The sequence below is a fragment of the Sciurus vulgaris genome (assembly GCF_902686455.1).
Source record: "Sciurus vulgaris genome assembly, chromosome: 2".
Classification (NCBI taxonomy): Eukaryota; Metazoa; Chordata; class Mammalia; order Rodentia; family Sciuridae; genus Sciurus; species Sciurus vulgaris.
The window spans coordinates 165176569-165203125 of NC_136462.1; the positions used below are offsets into that span (position 1 = coordinate 165176569).

Genomic DNA, 26557 nt, shown 5'->3' on the forward strand with positions numbered 1-26557 from the left:
AAAAGAGATCTGTTTGTGATTAGATAAGATCTTAAAGAGATAAGTGGGTAATAGAGATAGAAATGATTGTTTGGAACTAGGTAAGAAAATACCTGATATCTAATTGTGTTTACATGTTAACTAAGTTTAATAAAATTTTGTGTTGCCTCTGACAGCTGGCAATTTTAAAATATTAATGTTTCTCATATTTGATGTTGTAACTGAAAATTGGTGATACAGATACCAAAGACTGATTTTGATGATAGTACCCAAGGAGGATAGGCATTAGGAAAAGGCAGGAAGGTCTTGAGAAATAGGGATTCCATTGGGAAAGCAGGAGATATCAAGCAGTGGGCAGAATTTTAAATAGTAGAGGTGAGTGGGTTGGAAATGGGGATCCCATTCCCAGTAAACCTCATGAGGAACAGGGAGAAAAGGGATAGTAGACTGATTACTGAAATTGAGTAAAACTGGACTGGGACCAGCAGCAAGGTTGATGTGTTGCTGAGTTTGTGAGGTAAGTTGGTCTAGCATTTAGTTTAAGGCACTAGATTAATATAATAGCTTTTTAATCCTCTGATTTGGTTTAAACAGAATCTTCTTAAAATTCTCCTCATTTAATTTTATCAGTAACTTTGAGAAATGAAGATATATCAAGAAACCAAGTTAAAGTGATTTATGCAAGAAACACACAGCTGGAACTGCAACTCTTGCCTTCTGACTCTTTCTACCCCACCATTTTCTAGCATTATTTATATTAGTTCCATAGTCTAGAATTAAATGATTGAATATACAATCCTCTTTTATTCAGTAATCATTGCAGCAAGTGCTATATGCAAGGGATTTTTAAAGGGCAATAAGGAAAAAATATGAGGAGTTATAGTCTCATATTTGTCATTATAAAATGTTCATGACCAGCACTTGTAGTCTTAAGAATTTATTTTAAGTAAATAATTGGAGATGTGTGCAAAGAATGTGATTGCATCATTATTTTTAAAATTAAAAATGTTAACCTAAATTATTAAAGGATTGATTAAAAAGTTGTAGTACATCCAAACATCTATAATGTATAAAGTTTGAAAAATAGGTTATTTAAATATATAAATGATAGGACCAGCTACTTCAAGAAAAATTTCGAGGATTTTGTACTAAAATAACCATTGAATAATCTCTGAATGAGAAGTTAATCTTAATTTTCTTCATTAAGCCATATTAATTTTATTTTTACAGGGTGCCTTCATTATAATTAGGGGAAAAATGGTAAATCAGCTTTTTAAAAAGTAGTTTGATAATAGTCTGGTGTTTACAATAACTACTAGAGCATTGATTGAAGAATAGAGACAGACACTTATTTTTGTAACCACACTTTATCTAATATAAAGCTTTGTATGTTGTGGGTTTCTGTGTAATTATGTATTATTTCAACATCTTAGAAAACAAACTACTGCATCAAGTCTGTGACATCAGAAGTATTTAGAATAAAGCTAACTCTTAGAATCTAATTTACTGAAAAATTTCAGTGATATGCAAAAATCATAAAAATGGTATAATGACTGATGCTTGAGAAATATTGCAGTGTTAGGTAAGAGGTGGGTCCACAATCTATTTCTCGGTGTGTTGCTTAAAAGCGAATTATGCTTAACTCATAATAAAGACTTTGACTTTTATATTCTTCTGATTCCCTTACACAGAACTTAGATAATACCTTCTTTTTCACATTGCTGGCCAGTTATTTTTTATTACTGTCTACTCTTGATACTAAAAATGAAAGCTCTTTTCCTTCCCTTCTAACAAAATGCCTTTCATTCAATTAGTCTTAAGTCAAATGCTATCTGTGTAGTCCTCCTTATTATAAATATGTCTTTACAGACAAATTTAAATGTCTGTCTCTGGGACTTTAGAACATAGATTCATAAATCAATAAAAAATTTTCTTTTATTATGAACCTATCAGGGATGGGAATCATGTTACACATGATCTCATTTTCCCTCACCTTGTTCAATACTTTGCATGTAGTAGATAATGAATAAATACTGTTAGAGTATAGAACTAAGAGAAACCAAGTTTCAATGTAAGTCTTAAACTTTTAAATTTGGTCTTAAAACTTAGAGTCTGTAAGCAGAAATGTAAGCATCAACTTAAACATAATAAACTATAGGATATAGACACACACACAGAGTAGTGATTACTTTTAGAAGAAATGAGCCTGTTCAGAATCCTGAGGGTTGAAAAAATTCCTAAACAAAAGTCTTGATTTTTTTTTTTTTACCAATTTTAAATAGCAATTAATCACAAAGTTCAAAAGTTAGCAGAAAATTTATTATTTTTCTCTTTATAGGTGATCTCATCCAAATCGCAGTTTCTGTTGTTAGCTGCGTGAGCCATAAATTTTTTCTCTAACTCACTTTCCTCTGAGCTGTATCTCTTAATAACCAGCATCTTTATTGATATTTTCTCTTAGATGACTCAAAGGCACTTCAAATTCAACATATCCAAAACTGAATCCATACTCTTCCTTCATCAAAGAACTAATTACTTTCCAGTGTTTCTATTCATTAGCTATCTAGTTAATTAACTTCCTGGATTTGCAAGCCAAGAAGCCATAACTCACCTTTGATACTTCCAAAACTTCTGTTCTTTTTATCAAAAACCCTGTCACTGATTATGATTTTTACCTCCTAAATGACTCTGAAATCTTTTTAGTTCTCTACATTTCTACTGCCACCAATCTAGTGCTATCTTCATTTCATACCTAGAGTACTGTACTGTCTGTCTTTCAGATTGCTCCATTCATGCCCACTTTTCATTCTCTCCAGCCAGTTTTCTACATTAAAGTCAAGGTGACTTCTATATACAAATCTGACAGTGCCCTTTTGAAAACAGCCATGGTTTTCCATTGCTTTAGTTTTTGCGTATTATGGCTCCTATGTGAATCTTGAATTCCATCTGTTTCTTCACTGAATACTATCTGCAGTCCACACATGATGATTGACTTCTTCCAACTGGCAGGTCTTTAGATGCTTTCTTGCTACTTGTAATAAATTTCCCTTATCTATTAATCTAACTTGATTATTTAACTGTTTTTTCAGGTAGTAGCTTAGTCATCTCTCACTTAGGAACCACTGGTACATGTTCTCGGAAAGCATATATAACTTTCCTATTTAGAATTTATCTGAGTTGTCATTTCTTTTGTTGTCTGTGTTTATTGGTTTGATTGGTTTTATTTGTTTGATACCTGTTCATCTATCTTCTTCATTCAAAGTTTAGTGAGGACATTAATTACTTCCATCTTGCCAGTGATTGCCTAGGATATAGCAGACCCTCCATATATATGAAATGAATCTATTTGTGTGAGCTGGATGTATGTTAAAATTTCTATTAAATGTCTTAGAAGTTTTCATAGAAGTTTTACTGGATCAAATGTCACAATAACTTGGATTCAATTTAATTCACTGTGTACTTTTCTTCTCCCTTAACATTTTGCAACAGTTCCATTCTTAGTGGCAAAAGACAGTGATGGTAAAATGTTTGACAAAGATACTCTGGAGGAAGATTCAGACAGTGCTGGTGAAAAAAGAAGTGATGAAGAATCTGAAGATGAAATCACAGATGGTAGTGGAGCTTTATCTGATGATGGAAATGAAGATGATGAAGAAGATGAAGAGGAAGATGAAGATAGTAAAGATGATACTGAAAGTGACAGTGGCCCTGATCTTGCAAGGGGTAAAGGAAATATAGAAACTAGTTCTGAAGATGATGATGATTTGGCAGATTTATTTCCAGAAGAACCTGGTTTTGAGCATGCTTGGAGAGAATTAGATAAAGATGCTCCTCGGGCTGATGAGGTATCCTTTTGAATAAGATTATTTGTGAATAACTTGTTACAGTTAACTTTTATGGCTGGTAGAATTGACATCATGAAATTAAATGGAAAGGAAACTGGCAGTGGTCCTCAGTGGTAGAACCTAATATGCATGAAGCCCTGGGTTTGATCCCCAGAATCACAAAAAGTAAAATAAGTTGAAAACCTTTTTTGGTAATAGTATTCTTTGTGTGTTTTGGAGTTTTTGGTTTTGTTTTGTATTTTTTGGTGTTAGGAATCAAACCCAGGACTTTATGCATGCTAGGCAAGTGCTCTACCACTAAGCCACCTCTCCCAACCCCAGCCTCTGGTAGTAATAATCTTAATGATTCTGATTTAAACTTCTCCATATGGAATATGTTTTCATAAATTAGAAGATGTCCGTCCCAGCAGATAAGGAAGAAATTCTACATAAATAATTAAAAGTCACTTGAAATTTTTACAAAATACTTGTTTTAGCTAGTAATTTGTCTTCCATACCTTCTGTACCTTAGGGAAATATTATTGGGTCACAGTCCCCACTCATGTATGAGTGACAAATAATTTAACAAATTTAGTAGTTAAAAAAAAATCATGACCATGTTCTGATTCAAGAACTGAGAAGTAACTAAGAAAAACTCTTTTATCTGTTACTGTTTAACTCATTGGAAGTTCTCTTTTACATGTGGAAACCACTTAGGTAACTACTGTACTGATATTTCAGAACATGGTGGAAAGAAAGCATATTTTTGAATTTTTATTTTTCAACCATTGAAAATAATATAGATTATGTAATACTTAATTATTTTCCTTTCTCAGATTACACATCGATTAGCAGTATGCAACATGGACTGGGATAGATTAAAGGCAAAAGATTTGCTGGCTCTGTTCAATTCTTTTAAGCCTAAAGGAGGTGTTATATTTTCTGTAAAGGTGAGAATTAATTTTATTTTATAGTAAAACAACTTTTTTTTTAGTAACTTAAAATGCTATGACTGGTTCTTCTTTTATAGAAAATAATTAATCTGAAAATTGTCCAGTACAACTGGGCATGAAACTGATGTAAACAGGTTGAAGTGTTAGGAAGAGATAAAATTTTCTTGATGAATTATATGATTGTGTACACTTTAAAAGCCCAAATAAATATAGGGTTAGTAAAGAGATATCATATAAGATAAATATTAAAAAATAATTTGCATTCCTCATTATTGACATTAATCAGTTAAGGGAAAAATCATTTAAATTGCATTAGCCACAAAGACAAAGTTCTTGGGAATTACCTTAATAAATACTTTAAGGCCTACGTGAAGTTAGCTAAAATGTGATAAATTTTAAAAATTTGTATAAATTTTGAGATATCATATTTCATGCCAGCATAATGATTAAATATCCAGGCTTTGCATTGTAACAGACCTATGTCAAAGATTGATTCTTTTAGTGCTGTGTGATCTTGGGCACTTTATTGATGCTCATATGTCTTCTCAATTAGCAAATGGATATAACAGTATTTAAGCGGTGGTTGTAAGGATTGGGTGAAACAAGGAGCTCACATTTAAGTCTTTAGTGCAGTTTCTGAAATAGCTCACAATTATTATTTATTTATTTATTGGTACCAAGGATTGAACCCAGGGGCACTTAACCACTGAGCCACATCCTCAGCTCTTTTTATTTTTTATTTTGAGACAGGGTCTTGGTAAGTTGCTAAGGCTGTCTTTGAACTTGTGATCCTCCTGCCTCAGCCTCCAGAGTTGCTGAAATTATAGGTGTGTGTACCTCCACACCCAGCTCTTATTTAAATATTTTTAAATGTCACTTCTATTGTAGTTTCAATCAAAATCTCAGTTCAAGGGCAAGTTAAGAAAAGGATGCCAGTAGTCATCCAAAAGATAAATGAGTAAGAGTGGCTAACAAACTTTTGAAAAATCATGCCAATACCAAAAACCCAACAGTATTAATATCTAAGTATTTTATGCTGAGAATTCACAGATTTGGAAAAAAGTGAGAAAAATCCATGTAACAGAATAGAAAGTTCATATGATAATTTAGATCAAAATAATGTTTGAATACATGTCGTTGGGACAAATGGATGGGGCATTAGATAGAACACTTAGTTCAGATCTTCACCTTATAGTAACCCAAGCTAAACTCCAGCATCAAGCAAATGGAAAAAAATTAAAAATTAAACCACAGAAACAAGACAAAAAAGGATTGTACTTTGTGAATTCTTGGGTTCCAGGAAGTGGGTAAATAGGAATTTCTAGACCTAGAAAAGAAAAAATATTCAGCAGATGTGACTACATATGTAAGAGTTCTATATCAACCTATTATATAAAACTCAAAGTAGTAAGAAAAATTCAAATTATGTTGTTGATAAATTGTGTATTTCAGACAACTTAAAAAACATTAGGTAACAAATGTTTATTAAGCTCAGCAGTATTAAACAATGTAAATTAATGTATTTCTTGACTCTGAAAGCAGCCAAGATTAAAAAAATACTAAATTCCAGTGAGAGTGAATCCTTTTTCTTATACTAAAATTATATCTAACTTATATTGTAAGATTCTCAGCAGTTTTGTTCTTCAGTATTTGAAGAATTTTTTTAAAAGAAAGCATTGAATAAATAGTATGACTGATAGGTAAGTTGGATATTATAAAGTTGATTTTGTTAGTTAAATTTTATGTCTTTAATTATTGTATATTTCATTTAAACTACTTAAGCCAGTCCATTTTCTTGTGTGTTTCATTCAGAGTTCCTTGAGCTTAGAATCTTATTTTGCCATTCTTAAATTTTCCTTTGGATCCCAGAGTCACCTTGCCCTAGGTGGTGTGTGGAAGAGATACTCTTAATTTTTGTTCAAGCCCCTTGTCTGTTACTCTAGCCAAGGTGATTGTGATTTATTTAAAGGAAATTCCTTGGGCTGCTTTAACTTCCTAAAGTGAGTTTAAAAGTGAATTGCTGTTTTCATTGAGTAAAGTTGTGACTCTGAGAGTTCCTGACCTTGACAGGTCTGCATATTGTATGGGAAGGAATGTATAAATTACATCCATCTTATTTTTTGTGTTTAGATATATCCTTCAGAATTTGGAAAAGAAAGAATGAAGGAAGAACAAGTTCAAGGACCAGTAGAGTTATTAAGTATTCCTGAAGATGCCCCTGAAAAAGACTGGTATTGAGTCACAATAGAACATAAGTCTCACAAATTCATGTCACTATTTCAAAATTCTGGTTACCTTAATAGGACTAAAGTTTACACTTGCACCATTTATGGTTCAAACAGGTTTTGCAAAACAGATTATAGTCTGTCAGCGTGGCACACTGGGCTGGGGATATAGCTCAGTTGGTAGAGTGTTTGCCTCGTAAGCACAAGGCCCTGGGTTCAATCCCCAGTACCGAAAAAGAAAAGAAAAAAGAAGTGGCACACTATTTAAACAGCATTTTGTGCATATATTTATATATTCTTTAGAAATATTGCAATTCTTGAAAAACATTTCATGATTAAACTGAGTTAAAGTTTCTCCCACCCTCATGGTTTTGAATTAGTAAGTTTTGCTTTTTTTCTGAGATGTTACTTTCCATATTAGTGGTACTGAAACTATTTATCTTCAAATTATTTGTTTTCTTACTTGAGGATTAAATGAAGAATTAAAAAATAACAAAAGGTTATCACTGTTCCATGTAAAATTAAAGATAGCTTTAAAGTCACTAGGTGGAGCTCTATGTACACTTAATAAAAATGGTAATTAAATAGATTGGTGACAAGAGAAGCAGATGAAAACCTTTAAAGAATATGTTATAGTTAAGTGAAATTAAACTTACAGCCATTTAGACTTGATGACAGATGAATCTGGAGCAAACATTTTGCAAAATCAGGAATTTCTTTGTAATAGAGCTAATGCTTTCCAAGCATATTTTATAATGTGGTGATTTGGTCCAGTAGTTTCACTTGAAAAGGTTATATGTGTGGTTGTAGCAAAACAAACAAAATATCTATTTTAGAAATAAAATTAAGATTGTTGAAAAATGTATGTAATTTACACACCTTTTCTAGATAATAAATTCCAGTTCAAATATCAAAATCTGTTTCTTGTCAGAATAATAAATTGAGCTTAAATATTTAATGTTCATAAAGAAGAAGTTATAAAGGAGAGATGGCTTGAGTGAAGGCTAGCTTGTAATATATTGTTCTTAAAACAGTTTTATTTTTTTAAAGGGAGATAGATTTCTATGTTTCAATATAAGTAAGCTTAATGAGTTTTTTCCCTTTTTAGGACCTCTAGAGAAAAACTGAGAGATTATCAGTTCAAACGACTGAAGTACTATTATGCAGTAGTAGACTGTGATTCTCCTGAAACAGCAAGTAAAATTTATGAGGATTGTGATGGCCTGGAATTTGAAAGTAGCTGTTCTTTCATAGATCTAAGGTAATCTAGTGTGTGTCTTACCAACTAAATCTTACAGAACAACATGGTTATAAGAAGTAAAATATTTGAATTGTTGATACTTTCTGTTGTTTATATTCCAAAAGAATTATTTGCTTTTAGTTGTACTGTCATATAGAATCTCACTCCTAAGAAGCAGATGAACAAGATAATGCTAACCTATTATGTACAAATTATTCCCACATTTATGTACTTTTAAACACATTGGATGTCTGTTTTAAGGTGACGTATTTATGCAGTGATATTTCTTTGCTACTGTTAGAGCTAGGGACCGGATGAAGTAACTCAAAAAAAGCATTGAAGTAGGAGCAAAGGAGTTTGCTAATAGACTATTATCTCTAGATCTGCACTGTCCAATGTAGTAGCCCCTAGTCAAATCTGGTTATTTTAATTTGTTTAATTAAAATAAAAATTTTAAATTGCTCAGGCACACTAGACAAATTTTAAGTAATTAAGGGCCACATTTTGAACAGAGCAGATACATATTGCCGTCTTCACAGAAATATTCTGTTGGACAGAGCTGCTGTAAATGCTAGTTCAGTGAATGAATGGTGTTGCTGTGCTAAAGTGTACCTTTCTCGAGGTACACTTTATATAAACGAAATAAATCTTAATTATCCATTCACCCCCAACATAATTTTTGATAAAATGCATAGTTCATCATTTTTCTAGGTGTGTGTAAACAATCACCTATATAAATTGTGAAACCTAAATATAATAGATTATTTAGCTCTGTATTTTTTTCCCCCATTCTCTAGCCTAAGCCTAAAAATTGTCAAATTACACTGGCTAATTTACTTATAAAAGCTGCTAATTTGTGAAATAAAATTTTAGTATAATATTATTAAGGTTTTTGGTCTTGAATCAACCTTAAACTTTTCCTTATTTTATTATTTTTTTATTTATCTATATTTCATTATTTATTTATTTATTTCCTTATTATAGTAACTGACTCCTAATGTAAGGTTTCTATCTGCATAAGCATTCTCTCACTTTTGAATTTTAGAAATTCTGTGCCTAGGTTATTTCTAACATTTGTTTGTCTCCATGAGTGTTCTATAGAAATCTTAATATTGTTTGTATATGTAAACTACAACTAATTAGTAGAATCTGAATACTGCTTATCACTGAAGCATATGTTTAAATAAATTTATTTATTTACTTTTGCTTCTTAGGTTTATACCAGATGATATTACTTTTGATGATGAGCCTAAGGATGTAGCTTCAGAAGTGGATTTAACAGCATATAAACCAAAATATTTCACATCTGCTGCAATGGGAACATCAACGGTATTTCTTAGCTTTTAAAACACATAGCTAAACTCTGTTGCTTTAAGAAGAGATTTGTGTATTATTTATTTAGAGCATCTTTAAAAATGGAAAGTACTCAACATTTTAATGCACAAGTACAAGTAAATATGAGACATAAGTATACTTATATTATCTACTACACCTATTTGAACTTGTTTTCAGATTCTTGTTATGCCTTTAAGCTAATATTTCTTTTCTTCTGTCTTTCCCACATTCTTAGTCAAATAGTTTCTTTGAGGCTGGAATATAGCTAAGTGGTAGAGCATTTGCCTACCATGCTCAAGGCCTTGGATTTGATCCCTAGCACCACCCAAAAATACTCCCCCTCAAACAACTAAATTCTTTAATAAATAATATGTTAGCTATTAATATCCTAGGGAATAGAGGAAAAAAGTAATAGATTTCCTCAAATGACAATTAAGTAAAAACCAGTGAAAATTTACTACAGGAACACATTTTTCTGCTGACATCAAACCACTCCCTCACCCCTGATACTGGTAGTTAAACCCAGGGCCTCATGCATGCTATCCAAATACTCTACCACTGAGCCTTTTTAAATTTTATTTTGAGATAGGGTCATGTTGCATTGGGCACGCTGACCTTGAACTTGGAATTCTTTTGCCCCAGCCTCCAGGTTAACTGAGATTACAGGCAGGTGTCACTGCTTCTAGCATAATTGAAAATTTTAAAAAACAACAGAAGCAGAATAATGTAGGACTACTAGTTGTCATGTTAACACTTAATGAGAAACTACCAGGTTGTTTCTGTGTGTTGAAATAATTTGTTGCTTAGCTGACTGACTTTCTTCTGTTCCTTACCCTAAACCTTACCCACAGCTATACTCTGCAACAGCCACACTAGCTTCCCTTTGCCTTTCCTGTGTTCTCCAAAAAGGGGGCTAGTGGCAGAAGAAGATACTGTATCTGCCACCTGCAGTGCTATGGTGGGCACTACATAGTTATGATTTAATTACTGAGTATAGCAAAACCCTACTATTGTGTAGTAAGTGAAATGTAAAAAATTCAGTTACGTAAAATATAAAGTCATACTATTTTCAAAATTGATGTATTGGCCTTAGCTAACCATCTAGTCTGGATTTTTTTGTCCTGACTGTATCATTAACATTTATCTTAGTTCCAGCAACAGACTTAATTACTAGAGTAGGGATAATTCTGAATCTTGTGAGTAACTGAATCTAGAACATCTAAGACTGTGGCAATGATTTTTAAGGATCCGTTAATTAAAAATCGGTGCCATTTTGTTGTCCTCATCTGGGGAAATGGCGTGAGAGAAAAAAAAAACAAAGACATGGGAACACATACTGTGATGAATATAAAACCTCTAGCAAGTCCCTGTATGGGAATAGGTGCTGAGCAGAGGAGAGGAGCTAGTCACCCACCAGTCATGTTATAGATGAACTTGTGTATCATGAGGGTTTACTATATTTGCAACCAGTAGCTACCTTTTTCATCTGTGGCTTTTGATCTTTTTTTGGAAAAAAAGACTGAGACTGTTGCTTCACCAACAGATTTCATATAGTTTGAGGTCTCCTATAATGTTTAGAACTCCTGGTGAAAAACATGTTATCACTGATTCCTAATAGTGTTAACTTTTCCATCAGTATATTTTCTTATTTTCTTTTCCATCAAAGTTAATATGCAACATTGATTTTTACTTCAAATAATGGAGTATCCTGCATATTAGCAGAGAACCAGGAGAGGAATGGTACAAGTTCATTAAAAATGATTCACTTGCCACAGATAAGACACTGTTTATTAATCATGTCATTTCTATATTTGTTTTAGCACATCTTTAGTTGTTTAACTTATAACTGTTAAACATCCAAAATAACAAAATTCTCATTCTTTTTTTAAAATATTTTTTAGATGTTGATAGACCTTTATTTTATTCATTTATTTATATATTTATATGTGGTGCTGAGAATTAAACCCAGTGCCTCACACATGCTGTCAAGTGCTCCACCACTGAGCCACAACTCCAGTCCCAAAATTCTCATTCTCTAACAAGTATGAGTTGTTGACATTTTCATATCCATTTGTTTCTTTTTCATTGGTAAAAGGTGGAGATAACTTGGGATGAGACTGATCATGAAAGGATCACAACACTCAACAGAAAGTTTAAAAAGGAAGAACTTTTGGACATGGATTTTCAAGCCTATTTAGCTTCCTCTAGTGAAGATGAAGATGAGATTGAAGAGGAGATAGAAGGTACTTGTTGATCTTTTAGTAATTTTTATGGAAATATCTCTTTGTCAGTAATTTAAAGGGGAGACTCTAATTCTTAAGCCATCTGCAAAGCATGTTAGATACGTCTTTAGATAGTGTTTGAAAATTTTAGTGTCTTTTCTAGCCTGTATTTCTTTAACCATAAGCATTTTGTTTAAAACCCTGATCTTACAAAAAAACCTGGCTTTTTAGACTTACTATAGTTTGTATAGTACACAATCTTAATGAACTTATAAAATTCTGTATTAGTCCCCTCTTTTTAAACAAAGAGCTTTTGGATTAATTGGATATTTTTTACATTACATTTTTCTCAATAAGTTCAGAAAACAGACTGTCCCTTTCTGATAATTGTCCTAGAAATTAAGACTTGCATCCTTAACTTATTGAAGTTTGAAGGCAAAAATAAGCCAGGCACAGTGGTGCACAATTATAATCTGAGCAACTTAGGAAATTGAGTAGGATTGCAAGTTTGGGGCCAGCCTCAGTGACTTAGTGAAACCTTGTGTCAAAACAAGAAAAAATTAAAAGGACTTGAGATGTAGCTCAGTGATAGAGCACCCCTGGGTTCAAACCCCAGTACTGAAAAAACCAAATAAATAAATAAAGGCAATATTTTACCCTCCTGGATAATACAGTAATCTTTAAACATCTTTCTTGTTATCATTATGTGTTGATTCTACTTATTTTTATGTACCACAGGTTGTAATATTGCTGTCTCATACTGCCTTTGTTTAAATTTCACCTCTTTCTTTGCTCTTTATTCCTTTCTAAATCTCATACCTCTGTCTGGGATCATTTTCCTTCTGCTTTGAATACATTTTCTGAATAGTGTCTGCAGGTGTCAAACTGTTGAGGTTTAGTTTGTCTTAAAACACCTTTATTTTGCTTTCACTCATAAAGAATTCTAAATTGGCATTCCTTTCCACATTGATAATATTCTATTAGCTTCTGATTTCATTGTTTTTAGAAATCACCTATCTTTTTAAACTTTTTGAGGTTTGTCTAGTTGCTTTTGGTTTTCATTTGTTGGTTTTCATTTTTTGCTACTGTTTTTAAAGTTTTTTTCTTTCTACAATTTCACTATGATGTTTCTTAAAGTAGACTGATTTTTGTTTATCAAGCTTGGGGTTTGTAGAGTTTTCTGAATCTGTGGTTGGTATCTTTCATCAGTATTGGAAAATTCTCAGACATTTTCAGGTGATTTTTCTACTATCCTTTTGGAACTATTAAATATGTGTTAGATCTTTACACTATGTCTTCCCTCCCTATTAAATTTTTTGTATTTTTTGTTGTATTTTGGATATATTTTTCTTAACAATTTATTAATTGTCTTTTCAGCAGTGTTGAATCTGCTAATACATCTATCCGTTGAGTTCTTAATTTTGTTTACTATATATTTCAACTTCTGGAAGTCTTGTTTCCCTATTTTTCAAGTCAACAGCATTACTTAAAGTTTTATACTATACTGCACTGATAGCTTCAACTTGTTCTTTTATTTCTATAAGTAATCAGCATGTATTTATAGTCTGACATTTTCAATATTTCGTATATTTTGGGTTGGCTACTATTTTTTTTACAAGATGTTTATCTTCATTTACTCTTTGTGCCTGGGTGTCTTTGCATGCTGGTTTAATGTCCAAGACCAGGGTGTCTTTCATAAGAGAGAATATTCATTTACTTTGGTCAGTGTAGGACCACATTACTCCCAAGTTTTAAAGCTTCTCTGGGTCAGGGAGTAGGAAATGCTTTCAGAGTAGTGTGTCTTTTTAACCCTGGGATCATCTCTCTAGTATTCCTTTCTTAATTTTGATGTGGCAGTTCTTCACTAACTTGTCAGTTGCTTGAAATATTTCTTTTTTAAATTTCTGAAGCTTTTAAAAAGATTTGAAAAGTATTTCATCCAACTTGATGTTTTCAGTGAAAGGATTTTCCTTATAGAAACAGAAATTCTCATTTATTCATGTAAGAGGTTTCGTTTGATGATTATTATGGTTAATGGTGTATTTTTAAATCATAAATGCCATTTGCTTAAAATAACTCATTTTGTAAAACCAAAATTCCAAATAATTTTTTCCTCCATACTAGATCTTTGAAAATTTGATTGCTTGGTTGTAATTTCATGTCATTTTTTTGATTGATAACATCTGCCTGATACCATCACGTTCATCTTTTTGTCTAATAGAATTCCCAACCATGAAAAATCATGAGTAAGAGGCTTAGTGCTGATCGAAAGTGAACAATCATCACATATGTTAAACATGTATATAAGTATTTTAAAGTAGCAAAAATGAGTATATTTTAGCTTAGTAATTTATAGTATACTTTTTGGTTTTCCTTTTGCATAACATATTATTTTTATGGACTAATGACAAATAAATCTACAAATGCTTCTTTAGTTTTAACATAGGGCCATTAAGCCTTGACTTTCTTAGATCCTGTGATTGGTCTATTACTATTTTTTTTAGACTACTGAATATACTGCTTCATTTTTTAAAGTTTTTCATAAAATACTACTCTTGGACAGTATTCCATATATGGAATGGAAAAATCATGTTTAATCATTCTAGTTTATTTGTCCAGACATCATATAATAGAACCACATAATTGCTTAAGTATTTAATAGTCTTCGAGAATGTATAATTTGCAATGGAAGTTATGTTGGGCACAAAAGACTGCACATATTTCTAAGTCCTCAATGGCTGTTGCTTATTAATATTTTTGGCATTCTAAAGAACTGAGTTAACATTTTATTTCTTAGTGTCACAGAACAGCCATGCTTTTTAAAATAGCCTTTATTCCTTTCCCCTGATAGATGTGGAGATATATTTATTGATCTACATTTCCTTTTTATTTATATGCCTTTTAGACATTTAGCCCTTTTCTGAAAATTCTGGATAGTTTTTCTTAGCTCTAAAATACAGGGAAAAGATAATATTCCATGTATATTTGTGAAGTTTTTCAAGTAGGTTTCTTTGGTATGGGAAAACTGAATTAAATTTTTAAATGACGTGATTAACATTAGGACACATAATATTATGAATAAGTAAAGATTAATTTGTCAGTACATTCTCCTTAAGAACTTGAGCTCTGCTAGTTTCAAATCCCAATTTCACCACATAGTGAAATAACATAGGTTAAGTTTTCTAACTGAATTCTCTGTTCCTTTCTATATCTATGAAATAAAGATCATAATAGTACTGGGCTCATGTTGGAAAGATTGAAATGCTGTACATAAATTATTCAGTATACTACTTTGCATCATATATTTTTATTTCTTAAAACTTTAAAGATTAATGTGTATTTGTTTGAAATGTACTACTTACTAAATTTTTTAAAAGTGTACCTTTTTCTTCAATATTTCAATTGAGTGTAAAATTACTTTAGTCTGTAATTTATTTCCTCTGATAGCTATATTACTATACTTGAGTGCTTTTGAGTTACTAGATGCTCCTAATTATTATTATGAGAGTAACTTACTGTTATTTTTTTTTTTTTTCAACTACTTATGTAGTACTAAGACTTTCACAAAGTATTGTCCTTGAATTAGGGGAAAAAAAATCAGACCTACATGAGTTATTCCACATTTTAGAGCTGGAAAAAATCAATTTAAAGTAAGCCATAAGAGACTTACCACTAAAATTTCAACCTGGAAGGAGGTTGCTTGTAATTATGTTTTCAGAAGTAAGCTTTTAATAGAAAGAAATACATTGCCATTTTGTTAATGTGTTCCTGATGTTTTATCCATTGAATTACAGGATACATGACAGAATTCCATCCAACATTATTATTGTGGCACAAACAGGAAAAAAATGAACTTCAGCTGTTTGAGTGAAAATGTTAAAGTATGATAGGATGGAAAGAATGTCCTCTGCCATTTTTTATTCTTTTAGAAAAAAAAAAAAAAAAAATATATATATATATATTACTCAATTTTTTTCCTTATCACTTTTTTTTAGATGTAAGGAGTATGCTCACACTGATGTTTCACAGGTATCTGATTAGTAATGTCAAACGTTTTTGGTGACCAGTAAGCCATAGGTTGTAAAAGGAAGGGATTTCATAGTTCTGCTTCTAAATTTTCCTCTACTCAGGACATTTAGTCAATTCATTAAGTCTGTATGTTTTGCATTAAAACCCAAGGTTTTAATTTATGTTTTTGACTTGGAGAATTAAGTGGAAATGTAGAACTTTCTGTGATATTTGTTGCCTATGAATTTTATACTGTTTCTTTGTATTAGAATTATTTTATGAAAATTAGGAAATGGAATTGTGAATGTTTTTCCACATAGTGAAATTAATTGAATTATCTCCTAATTTATTTGTTTTTATCATTGGTATATTAAATTAACAAGATTCTTAAAGTAAATGTGATTGCTTACAGTCAAATGGAAAGAAATTAATATTCTTAGGTTTGTATTATAAACAACTTTATCTTTTTTATTCAGCCCAAGAAGCTAAATTCATCTACCAAATTTACTCCAACAATATTCAACCCCTTTGATCAGAACATTTTTTTAATCTACTGGATGTCAAGGGACAGAGAGTCCCTTGCCTACAATTCTTATTATCTTATAGCTTATAAGGAAGAGAAGTCCAAGGATGTTAACATCATATTGACTAGAGAATTATTTTAAAATATAACAATACGAAGGGTAGTCCCCGTGTGTACTACTATAAAAGTGTTAACTTATATTACAGCTGAGTTTTATTATACACAAGACCTTAATCTTTCATTTAATTCATTTGCTTGTCAGAAGTTGAAGTCTGATTTTAGTATTCTGTGGCTGCCAGGCTGAATTTATAGCTCAGTGGTAGAATTCTTGCCTAGCATGTGTGAGGTACTGGGTTTGATTCTCAGCACCACATAAAAATAAAAAAATAAAAATAAAGGTATTGTGTCCATCTACAACTATAAATTTTTTTTTCATTTAAAAAAATATTCTGTGGTTGCATTATATCTGGTAACATTATTTTAGAAAATTGCTGGAATAACTGAGATCTAAACACTGGAATTAGAACTAAATTGTTTCTGTGTATTATATTGATTTTTCTGTTAGGTGATGATGGAATCAGTGTGGAAGATGGCAAAACAAAGAAAAGTCAGAAGGATGATGAAGAACAAATTGCTAAATACAGGCAACTCTTGCAAGTTATTCAAGAAAAAGAAAAGAAAGGCAAAGAAAATGATATGGAAATGGAGATTAAGTGGGTTCCAGGTAAGAATTAGATGCTAAATGTTTTTTGTTTTTCTTCATTTGGGGATTTTGAGTGCATTTTAGATACAAAGGTAAAGAAGCCAACTCTTCTTTGGAAATATGAATTTTAAAATCTTGTTTTCCAGAACTGTTTTGAAGGGAAATTAACATGGTATTTAATACTTCAGGACTAGCATTTTAGAAACTCATGCCGATATACTCTTAGGATCTACTAACTCTAAATTATTACTGCCCATTTATGAAAGTAATCCTTTCCTAGATAGGCCTGATTCTTGTATTCTCAGAACATAGAAACTTGAATCCACTTACCATGTGATCTGAGGTTATTACATTATACTTCTTTTTAAGATATGTAATTCTCAAGTAGTCTTTTCTCCCATAACACCTCCTAGTCTCTAATTCATGAGGTTTCACTAACATATAATATGTATTAAATTTATAGTCTTCCATCACAATTTTGCTGTAAATAGACAAAGGAATATGGCACAGTAGAGTAGTATAATACTAGTACAATGCTAATTAAAACAATGTCCAAGCTAGGATAAACAGGAATTGTTCTATAGCATTCACATTTTTTTTTCCAACAGTCTTGGGCAAATCATCATGTGCTTTTGCAACTGATACTGTTTTTGCAGATTTCTGCTGTTTACATTCAGTTGTTCCCTCAGTATCCTTGGAGAATTGGTTCCAGAATCCTCACTAATACCCATATCTGCAGATGCTTAAGTCCCTTATAGAAAATGGTCTGTTGTTTGCAAGTAACCTACACACATTCTCTTGCATACTTTAAATAACCTTTAAATTACTTATAATACCTAATACAATGTAAATGCTATATAATAGTTATCATACTGTATTGTTTAAGGAATAATGATGAGAAACAAAGTCTGTTCATGTTCAGTACAGACACTTTTATTTTTAAAGAAAATATTTTTGATCCACAGTTGGTTGAATCTGTCATGCAGATTTCATGGGTACAAATTTTTGCCCATGTTTATGAGAAATTTTGATTGGTAGTTTTCTTGAAAAGTCCTTGCTATCAGGATAATGCTGACCTCATGAAATAAATTGGGAACTGTTCCCTCTTCTATTTAGTAATACATTTTTATCTTAACTTTTTCATTTGTGAATGTAATGTTAATAAAATATTTTGAAAATGTAAAATGAATTATCATCTGTAATTCCACTACTGTTTTTCAATCAGTGCTTAGATTGCTGTTGAATTTCCTATTTCTCTGTTTAGTCCCGTTTGAAATTTTTCACTACAATAGATTTATGGCATTGAAAAGAAATATGACAGGTTGATGCTCGACCCACAAATATTAGTCCTTTCTTAAATCTCTTCACTTTCATCCCTAGCCAAGTAATTGGCTTGCCCTTTTTTTTTTTTTTTTTTTTTTTTGGCAGGGGGAGGTCCTTTTAATTTAAAAGAGTGATTTTTGCACAGATGTTTTTCCTTTTTCCCTTGCTTAAGAACTACTTTTATGTATGTGAAAACTAGTAGAGAGCAACCAGGCCACAGTGAGAAGCAGATGCTGGCAGTCAAGCTAACTTACAGTTAGTTATGTGACTTCCTCCCTCACATAGTAACTACACATATGCTGTGGATCAACCTGTGGTTCTCTCACAAGCTGTTAAAACTACCAGTGTCAAAACCTCAAATGTTAAATCTCCCATGCCAAGTGTCTAGGATGTTATAAATAATCTATAGTTTTTCCATATCCTGAATTATTTTCTTAGGATAGTTTCCCAGAAATAGAAATAAAGGGCATGAATATTTTTTATATCTTGAGGTTACTGCCAGATTTCTTTCCAAAAGTGTTATACATGCCTTTAGCAATCAATATGAGTGCCAATTTCGTGGAATTATCATCACTCTTGGATATATATATATTTTTTTTCTTTTAATTGAATAGAGGAAAATTAACTTTCTCAAATAGACAACACCTCAATTTACAGTAATGTTTTAAATATCCTACACTGTAATATTTTTGAAGACCCCTAATGGGATGGTGTTACCTGAACCCTCATTATATACATACACATGTGTACCTGTGGATATAAAAATATAAAGGGTCTTTTACATACTCTACATCTTATGAGATTTAAGCTAATCTTTCTGACCATGAGTTTACTCATTTGGAAAGTGGGACTAATAATTTTTTCTTGCTCAATTTAAGATATTTATAAGGTACTGAATAAACTGCAAAGTACTATTTATACTATTTGTGTGTTTTGATGGATGTGTGTTTTAAGAAATGTGTGTTTGACTTTCATGCTGTTGTACTTTAGTAAACCACAGAGGGTCAGTATGAAATTATGTCATTCATTGGTCCTTCTGTTACTTGAGGCTCCAAAATACTAAATTCTTCAGAAAAATAGTTACCTTTAATCGTTAACACTTGTAATATTGTTTGATTTGAGTTTTAAAAGAAATTTTAGTTCAGACTATTTAAACTTTCTCTTTACCTTGGATTATATGGTGTAGTGAATGAGTTTAATTCCTTAAGTATAACTTATTAGGGGGACTACTTTTTCTGTTGATATATTCTCCTATAGAATTGTAATAATACAACCTTATTAATTAAAATTATAAACAAAAATGTTAATTATAAATTAATTTGTTATTTTGATGTATGCAAAGTAATATCGCCTATCTCCATGTGCTGCTAAAGTTATCCTTACTTTAATTAGTGGATAAGGTTATGCATATAATTAACATATTAGGTTTTCATCAGTGCATGTACCTCAGTGAGTTTGTGATGTACATAAAAAAGTATATATCTCTTACATAATCTTACCTGTATTAATAGTTCAATTATTATGCATGGTAATACTTTTTTGTAGATAATGCAAGCTGAATATAAATAATATCTGTGGGATTTTATTTAGAACATGCACAAACAACATGTTCCTAATCTTAAAAGAGATTAGATGTGGTAAAAGTCCTCTTTCTCTTAGCTGAGACTAATTTAATAGATACTAGTGAAAAAAAGGATATCTGATCTTTTTTCTACTAAACACAACCTTCAGTGCCCCCAACTTTCATATTTTAACATGTCAAATACTTATTGAGCTCCAACTGTATACCAGAAATTATTCTAGACACCTGTGTGAAAGGAATACACAAACACCTAATCTCATAGAGCTTTTATTCTGGTGAGGGAAGACAGACAGATGACAAACAAATAAGAAAAAATTGAGCAGAGACTTAAGAAAGTAAAGAGGCATGCGTAGAAAGGCTGAAAGCAAAGGAAATAACAAATGAGTTGCTTTTAAGCTATAGTTTATCTGTTTTCTTTGTGGATTAGCAGAAATAACACTGTAACTGGAGTGGAGAGAGTGGAGAAGTGAAAAATAGAGGTGAAAGGGGTAACTTGGAATCAGATTTGAAGGTCTTCTAGTCATTAAAAGCATATGAACCTCTCCTATAAGTGAGATGAGGAACCATGATAGGATTTTGAGCTGAGGAGGAGGATATGACTTTTTTATTAATGGGATCACTCTGGCTGCTCTGACTAGTAGATTAAAGCCAGAGACAAAAAAAAAATTGGGGAGTAGTTGCTTTAATGGTGAAATAATAAAGATGATGGGTAGAACAGGTTTACAAGAGAATATCAAGAATTCTCCCTTTTTTCAAATGTTAATTCGATGATTTCTGTCAGATACCAAATAGACATGCTAAGGAATCAGATAAAGGTTCAGGGAATAGATCAGGGATAGAGACATAAATGTGGGAATCTTCATTATATAGACCTCTGAGAATGAAAGAACAGCAAGGTAGTGAATGTGGGTAGAAAAGAAAAGAGATTCAAAAACAGATCCTCATACCCTCTAGCATTTAGAGGCAGAGAAAATGAAGAACGACCATCCAGAGCAGCTGAGAAGAAGTTGGCAGAGCTACACAGGAGGAAATTCAGGGTTGTGGGACATACAGTAAAGAAAGAATTTTAATGAGAATAGAGCTCAATAAAATAAAGACAAGTGGAGAAAAATAGCTATTGGTTGATGTGCATACAGTTCATCCTTTTAACAAGAGAAAAAAAGGCAAAGAATATGGTCAGAGAAAGGGTAATGGGTAGATACGGTGTAGAGAACTTGTAGTTCTTTTCTATTTATATTTTCTTAGTGAAATTTTAAAGGTAGCATCAACTGAGTGCAGGGATAAGGGAGGAGGAATTAGAGGTCTGAAAAAAGGGGAAGGTGTGAAATAGTTGTTAAAGAGAATGCAGGAAGCCAGGCATGGTGGCTCATGCCTTTAATCCCAGCTCTTCAGGAGGCTGAGGCAGGAGGATTGTAAGGTCAAGGTCAGCCTTGGCAATTTAGACCCTGTCTCAAAATAAAAAGGGCTAGGAATGTAGCTCAATGGTAGACCATCTCTGGGTTCAATTCCTGGTATTGCAAAAAAAAAAAAAGAGAGAGAGAAAGAATGCAGAAGGAAATGTATGTAAATAGGATTGCTGAGCTATATTAAGGATGCCCTTGTAGTTTATGGTCATTTAAAGTAAGATGAGTTGGCATGATTGTATGCTTTTCTTTAGCTGCATTTTTTCTTTTTATTGATTCTTTTTAGTTATTCATAACATTATGATTCATTTTGACATAATTATAAAAGCATAGAATAGGGTCTGGGACTGTGGCTCAGTGGTAGAGCACTTGCCTAGCACGTGTAAGGCACTGGGTTCAATTCTCAGCACCACATAAAACTAAATAAACAAAATAAAGACATTATGTTCATCTACAACTAAAAATTTAAAAAGACATAGAATATAATTTGCTCTAATTCAGTCCCCAGTACTTCCCTTTTCTCTTCCCTCCTCCCTCCCCCATTTCCTTTCCTCTACTGATCTTTCTACTATTTAGGGTTTTTTTTTTTTTTTTTTCCAGTTAATGTCTTATGGATATTCAACATGGTGAAATTCACTGTGATGTATTCATGTCTGTATGTAGGAAAGAAAGTTGGGTCAGATTAATTGCATTGTTCTTCCCTTTGCCAGTTCCTCCTCCTTCCCCCTCAGTTCCTTTCACCTAGTCCACTAATCTTCTATTTTAATGGAATATCTCCTCTTTTCTCCCCGACTCTTCCTTCTTCCCTCTGCGCTCCCCCCACCCCTCTTTCACCCCCTTATTTTAGTCTAGCTTTTGCGATCAACCTTTGACTTTTGGGGTCTGGACTTTAGCCATATGTAATGGTGTGGTACAAACATGGAATAAGGAAAGTGATAGACTAAAACAGACTAGTTTTGTCAACCAAGTATGACCAAGCTAGAGAGGGGCAAGGGGATTTAGAATTACATGCAAAGGACAATTGTAATGATGATCATGGTTGGGTCAAAAATGAAATGAGGTGATGTGGAAAGTAAAGGATAGTAAAAAGGTGAGAGAATGGATGGATTGTATGCCAGTATAAGACTGAAGAATTGTTCATCTTTAGGTACTACAGGGAGTAAACTGGAAAATTTGGAACTGGTGCTTGAAGAGTAGGGTGATTGAGATTATGATTATGGTGAGTTTACAATTTGTGGTAATGACATGATCTATCTAGCTACAATATTGCAGGAGAGTTTCTGAGATGGGATAGTGTATAGAACCAAATAAGAAGTCAGTAAACTCTGAGGTCCAGGATATTGGGAAGATTATCTGTGTTGATATTGAAATCATCAAGAATAATGACAGAAGTATTGGAGAAAGCGGAGTTAGCCAGGAACTAAAATCTTCAAGAAATGATAGGAGTGACTGTAGTACTTAGATACCTATAATAAAAAGGTATAGTTGATGGTATGCTCTGATAACAAATATTCAATGTTGGGGGTTCAAGGACAGGACAAGCCAGTAGACTGGAATTGGCAGTGAGTAGCAAAGTGGTCTAGACTCTGGGAAGGAACAATAGTTCACCTCCTTAAAAGAACACAACAGAGGTTGTGTCCTCAAAGGAGAACAAGATTTTTGTTTTTTGGTTCTTTTGACACTATTCATTATAAATTATTATTATTTTTATTTTTACGGACTACATTTTGATTCATTATACACAAATGGGGTATAACTTTTCATTTCTATGGTTGTACACAATGTAGATTCAAACCATTTGTATAATCATACATGTACATAGGGTGATAATGTCTGTCTCAGTCCATCATCTTTCCTTCCACCACCCACTTCTGCCCCATTTCCCTCTACACAATCCAAAGTTCCTCCATTCTTCTCTTGCACCCCACCCCCACTAGTTGTGTATCATCGTCCACTTACCAGAGAAAACATTCAGCCTTTGGTTTCTTGGACTTGGCTTATTTCACTTAGCATTATATTCTCCAACTCCATCCATTTACCAACACATGTCATAATTATATTCTCCTTTATGACTGCATAATATTCCATTGTACATATATACCACAGTTTCTTTATACATTCATCAATGGAAGGGCATCTAGGTTGGTTGCACAATCGAGCTATTGTGAATTGAGCAGCTATAAACATTGATGTGGCTGCATCACTGTAGTATGCTGACTTTAAGTCCTTTTGGGTATAAACCGAGGAGTGGGATAGCTGGATCAAATGGTAGATCCATTCCAAGTTTTGTGAGGAATCTCCATACTGCTTTCCAGAGTGACTGCACCTATTTGCAACTCCACCAGCAATGTATGAGTGTGCCTTTTTCCCCACATTCATGCCAACACCTATTATTGCTTCTGTTCTTGATAATAACCATTCTTATTAGAGTTAGATGAAATCTTAGGGTGGTTTTAATTTGTGTTTCTCTAATTACTAGAGATGATGAGCACTTTTTCATATATTTATTGATCACCTATATATCTTCTTCTGTGAAGTGTCTGCCCAGTTCTGTATATCTTCTTCTGTGAAGTGTCTGCCCAGTTCCTTAGCCCATTAATTGATTGGGTTCTTTGTATTTTTGGTATAAAGTTTTTAAAGTTCTTTATAAATTTTGGAGATTAGTGCTCTGTCTGAAGTTTGTGTGGAAAAGATTTTCTCCCATTCTGTGGGCTTTCTTTTCACATTAGTGATTGTTTCCGTTGCTGACAAAAACCTTTTTAGTTTGAATTCATCCCATTTATTGATTCTTGCTTTTATTTCTTGCTCTCTGGGGGTCTTGTTAGGGAAGTCTGGTCCTAAGCCAACATGATGAAGGTTCAGGCCTATTTTTCTTCTCTTTGGTGAAGGATCTCAGGTCTAATTCCTAGATCCTTGATCCATTTTGAGTTGAGTTTTGTGCGTGAGAAATAGAGGTTTAATTTCATTTTGCTGCATATGGATTTCCAGTTTTCCCAGCACCAATTGTTGAAGAGGCTATCTTTTCTCCATTGTATGTTTTTGGCGCCTTTGTCTAGCATGAGATAACTGTACTTTTGTAGGTTTGTCTGTGTGTGTTCTATTCTGTACTCTTGGTCTACCTGTCTATTTTGGTGCCGATACCATGCCGTTTTTGTTACTATTGCTCTGTAGTACAGTTTAAAGTCTGCTATTGTGATGTTTCCTGCATCACTCTTCCTGCCCAGGATTGCTTTGGCTATTCTGGGTCTTTTGTTCTTCCAGATTAATTTCATGATTACTTTCTCTAATTCTGTGAGGAATGTCATTGGGTTTTTAAATGGAGTTGCATTGAAACTGTATAGCACCTTTGGAAGTATGACCATTTTGATAGTATTAATTCTGCCTATCCAAGAACATGGGAGATCTTTCCATCTTTTAAGGTTTTCTTTAATTTCTTTCTTTAGTTTTCTTTGTAGAGGTCTTTCACCTCTTTTATTAGATTGATTCCCAAGTATTTTTTTTTTAAGCTATTGTGAATGGAGTAGTTTTCCTAATTTCTCTTTCAGAGGATTCATCACTTATGAATAGAATTGCATTGGATTTATGCATGTTGATTTTATTTCCTGCTGTTTTGCTGAATTCATTTATTTGTTCTAGAAGTTTTCTGGTGTAACTTTTTGGAACCTTTATAGAATCATGTTATCAGCAAATAGTGACAACTTGAGTTTTTCTTTTCCTATTTGTATCCCTTTAATTTCTTTGGTCTGTCTAATTGCTCTGGCTAGTGTTTCAAGGACAATGTTGAATAGAAGTGGTGAAAGAGGGCATCCCTGTCTTCTTCCAGTTTTTAAAGGGAATGCTTTCAGTTTTTCTCCATTAAGAATAATGTTGGCCGTGGGCTTAGCATAGATAGCCTTTGCAATGTTGCAGTATGTTCCTACTATTCCTATTTTTTCTACTGCTTTAAGCATGAAGGGGTGCTGTATTTTATCAAATGCTTTTTCTGCATCTATTGAAATAATCATGTGATTCTTAACTTTAAGTCTATTGATGTGATGAATTACATTTATTGATTTCCAGATGTTGAACCAACTGTGCATCCCCAGGATGAACTCCACTTGATCGTGGTGCACTATCATTTTACTATTTTTTTGTATGTGATTTGCTCAAATTTTGTTAAGAATTTTTGCGTCTATGTTCACCAGAGATATTGGTATAAAGTTTTCTTTCCTTGATGCTTCTTTGTCTGGTTTTGCTATCATGGTGATACTAGCTTCATAAGATGAGTTTGGAAGTACTTTGTACCTTTTCTGTTTCATGAAATACTTTGAGGAGTATAGGTATAAGTTCTTCTTTGAAGGTCTTATAGAACTTGATAATTCATCTGGTCCAGGGCTTTTCTTGGTTGATAGGCTGTCGATGGCTTCTTCTGTTTCATTACTTGAAATTGATCTGTTTAAATTGTGTATGCCCTCCTGATTCAGGGAGGGGAATCATGTCTCTAGAAATTTGTAGATGTCTTCAGGATTTTCTATTTTGTTGTAGTATAGATTTTCAAAGTAACTTCTAATTATGTTATGTATTTCAGTCTCTTTTTTTCCATTTTTTTTATTAAAAATAATAAATTTACATAGGGCAATGTTGTTTGATTCATTCTGTTATTTTTTCCCTTCCCCCCACCCCTCCCACCCCTCTTTTCCCTCTATACAGTCCTTCCTTCCTCCATTCTTACCACCCTCCTTATCCCTAACCCTAAACCTAACCCTAGCCCTAACGTTAACCCATCCTACCCCCCCATTATATGTCCTCATCCGCTTATCAGCGAGATCATTCATCCTTTAGTTTTTTGAGATTGGCTTATCTCACTTAGCATGATATCCTCCAATTTCATCGATTTGCCTACAAATGCCATAATTTTATCATTCTTCATGGCGGTGTAATATTCCATTGTATATATATGGCACAGTTTCTTTTTCCATTCATCAACTGAAGGGCATCTAGGTTGGTTCCACAATCTGGCTATAGTGAATTGAGCAGCAATGAACATTGATGTGACTGTATCTCTGTAGTATGCTGATTTTAAGTCCTTTGGGTATAGGCCAAGGAGTGGGATAGCTGGCTCAAATGGTGGGTCCATTCCAAGCTTTCTGAGGAATCTCCATACTGCTTTCCAGAGTGGCTGCACTAATTTGCAACCCCACCAGCAATGTATGAGTGTACCTTTTTCCCCACATCCTCGCCAACACCTATTGTTGCTT

At 32.8% G+C, this 26557-nt stretch overlaps 1 protein-coding gene across 4 annotated transcripts in view; it reads left to right on the forward strand.

Moving 5' to 3' along the window:
• ESF1 (ESF1 nucleolar pre-rRNA processing protein homolog) overlaps positions 1 to 26557 on the forward strand; it is an 89585-nt gene that overhangs the window by 3291 nt on the left and 59737 nt on the right. For all 4 annotated transcript variants that reach the window (XM_079128492.1, XM_079128495.1, XM_079128493.1 and 1 more), the window contains exons 3-9: positions 3469 to 3824; positions 4640 to 4753; positions 6887 to 6987; positions 8090 to 8242; positions 9436 to 9550; positions 11652 to 11799; positions 16875 to 17033. In XM_079128492.1, the coding sequence (XP_078984618.1) occupies positions 3469 to 3824; positions 4640 to 4753; positions 6887 to 6987; positions 8090 to 8242; positions 9436 to 9550; positions 11652 to 11799; positions 16875 to 17033 (1146 nt within the window). The remainder of the gene's footprint in view (positions 1 to 3468; positions 3825 to 4639; positions 4754 to 6886; positions 6988 to 8089; positions 8243 to 9435; positions 9551 to 11651; positions 11800 to 16874; positions 17034 to 26557) is intronic.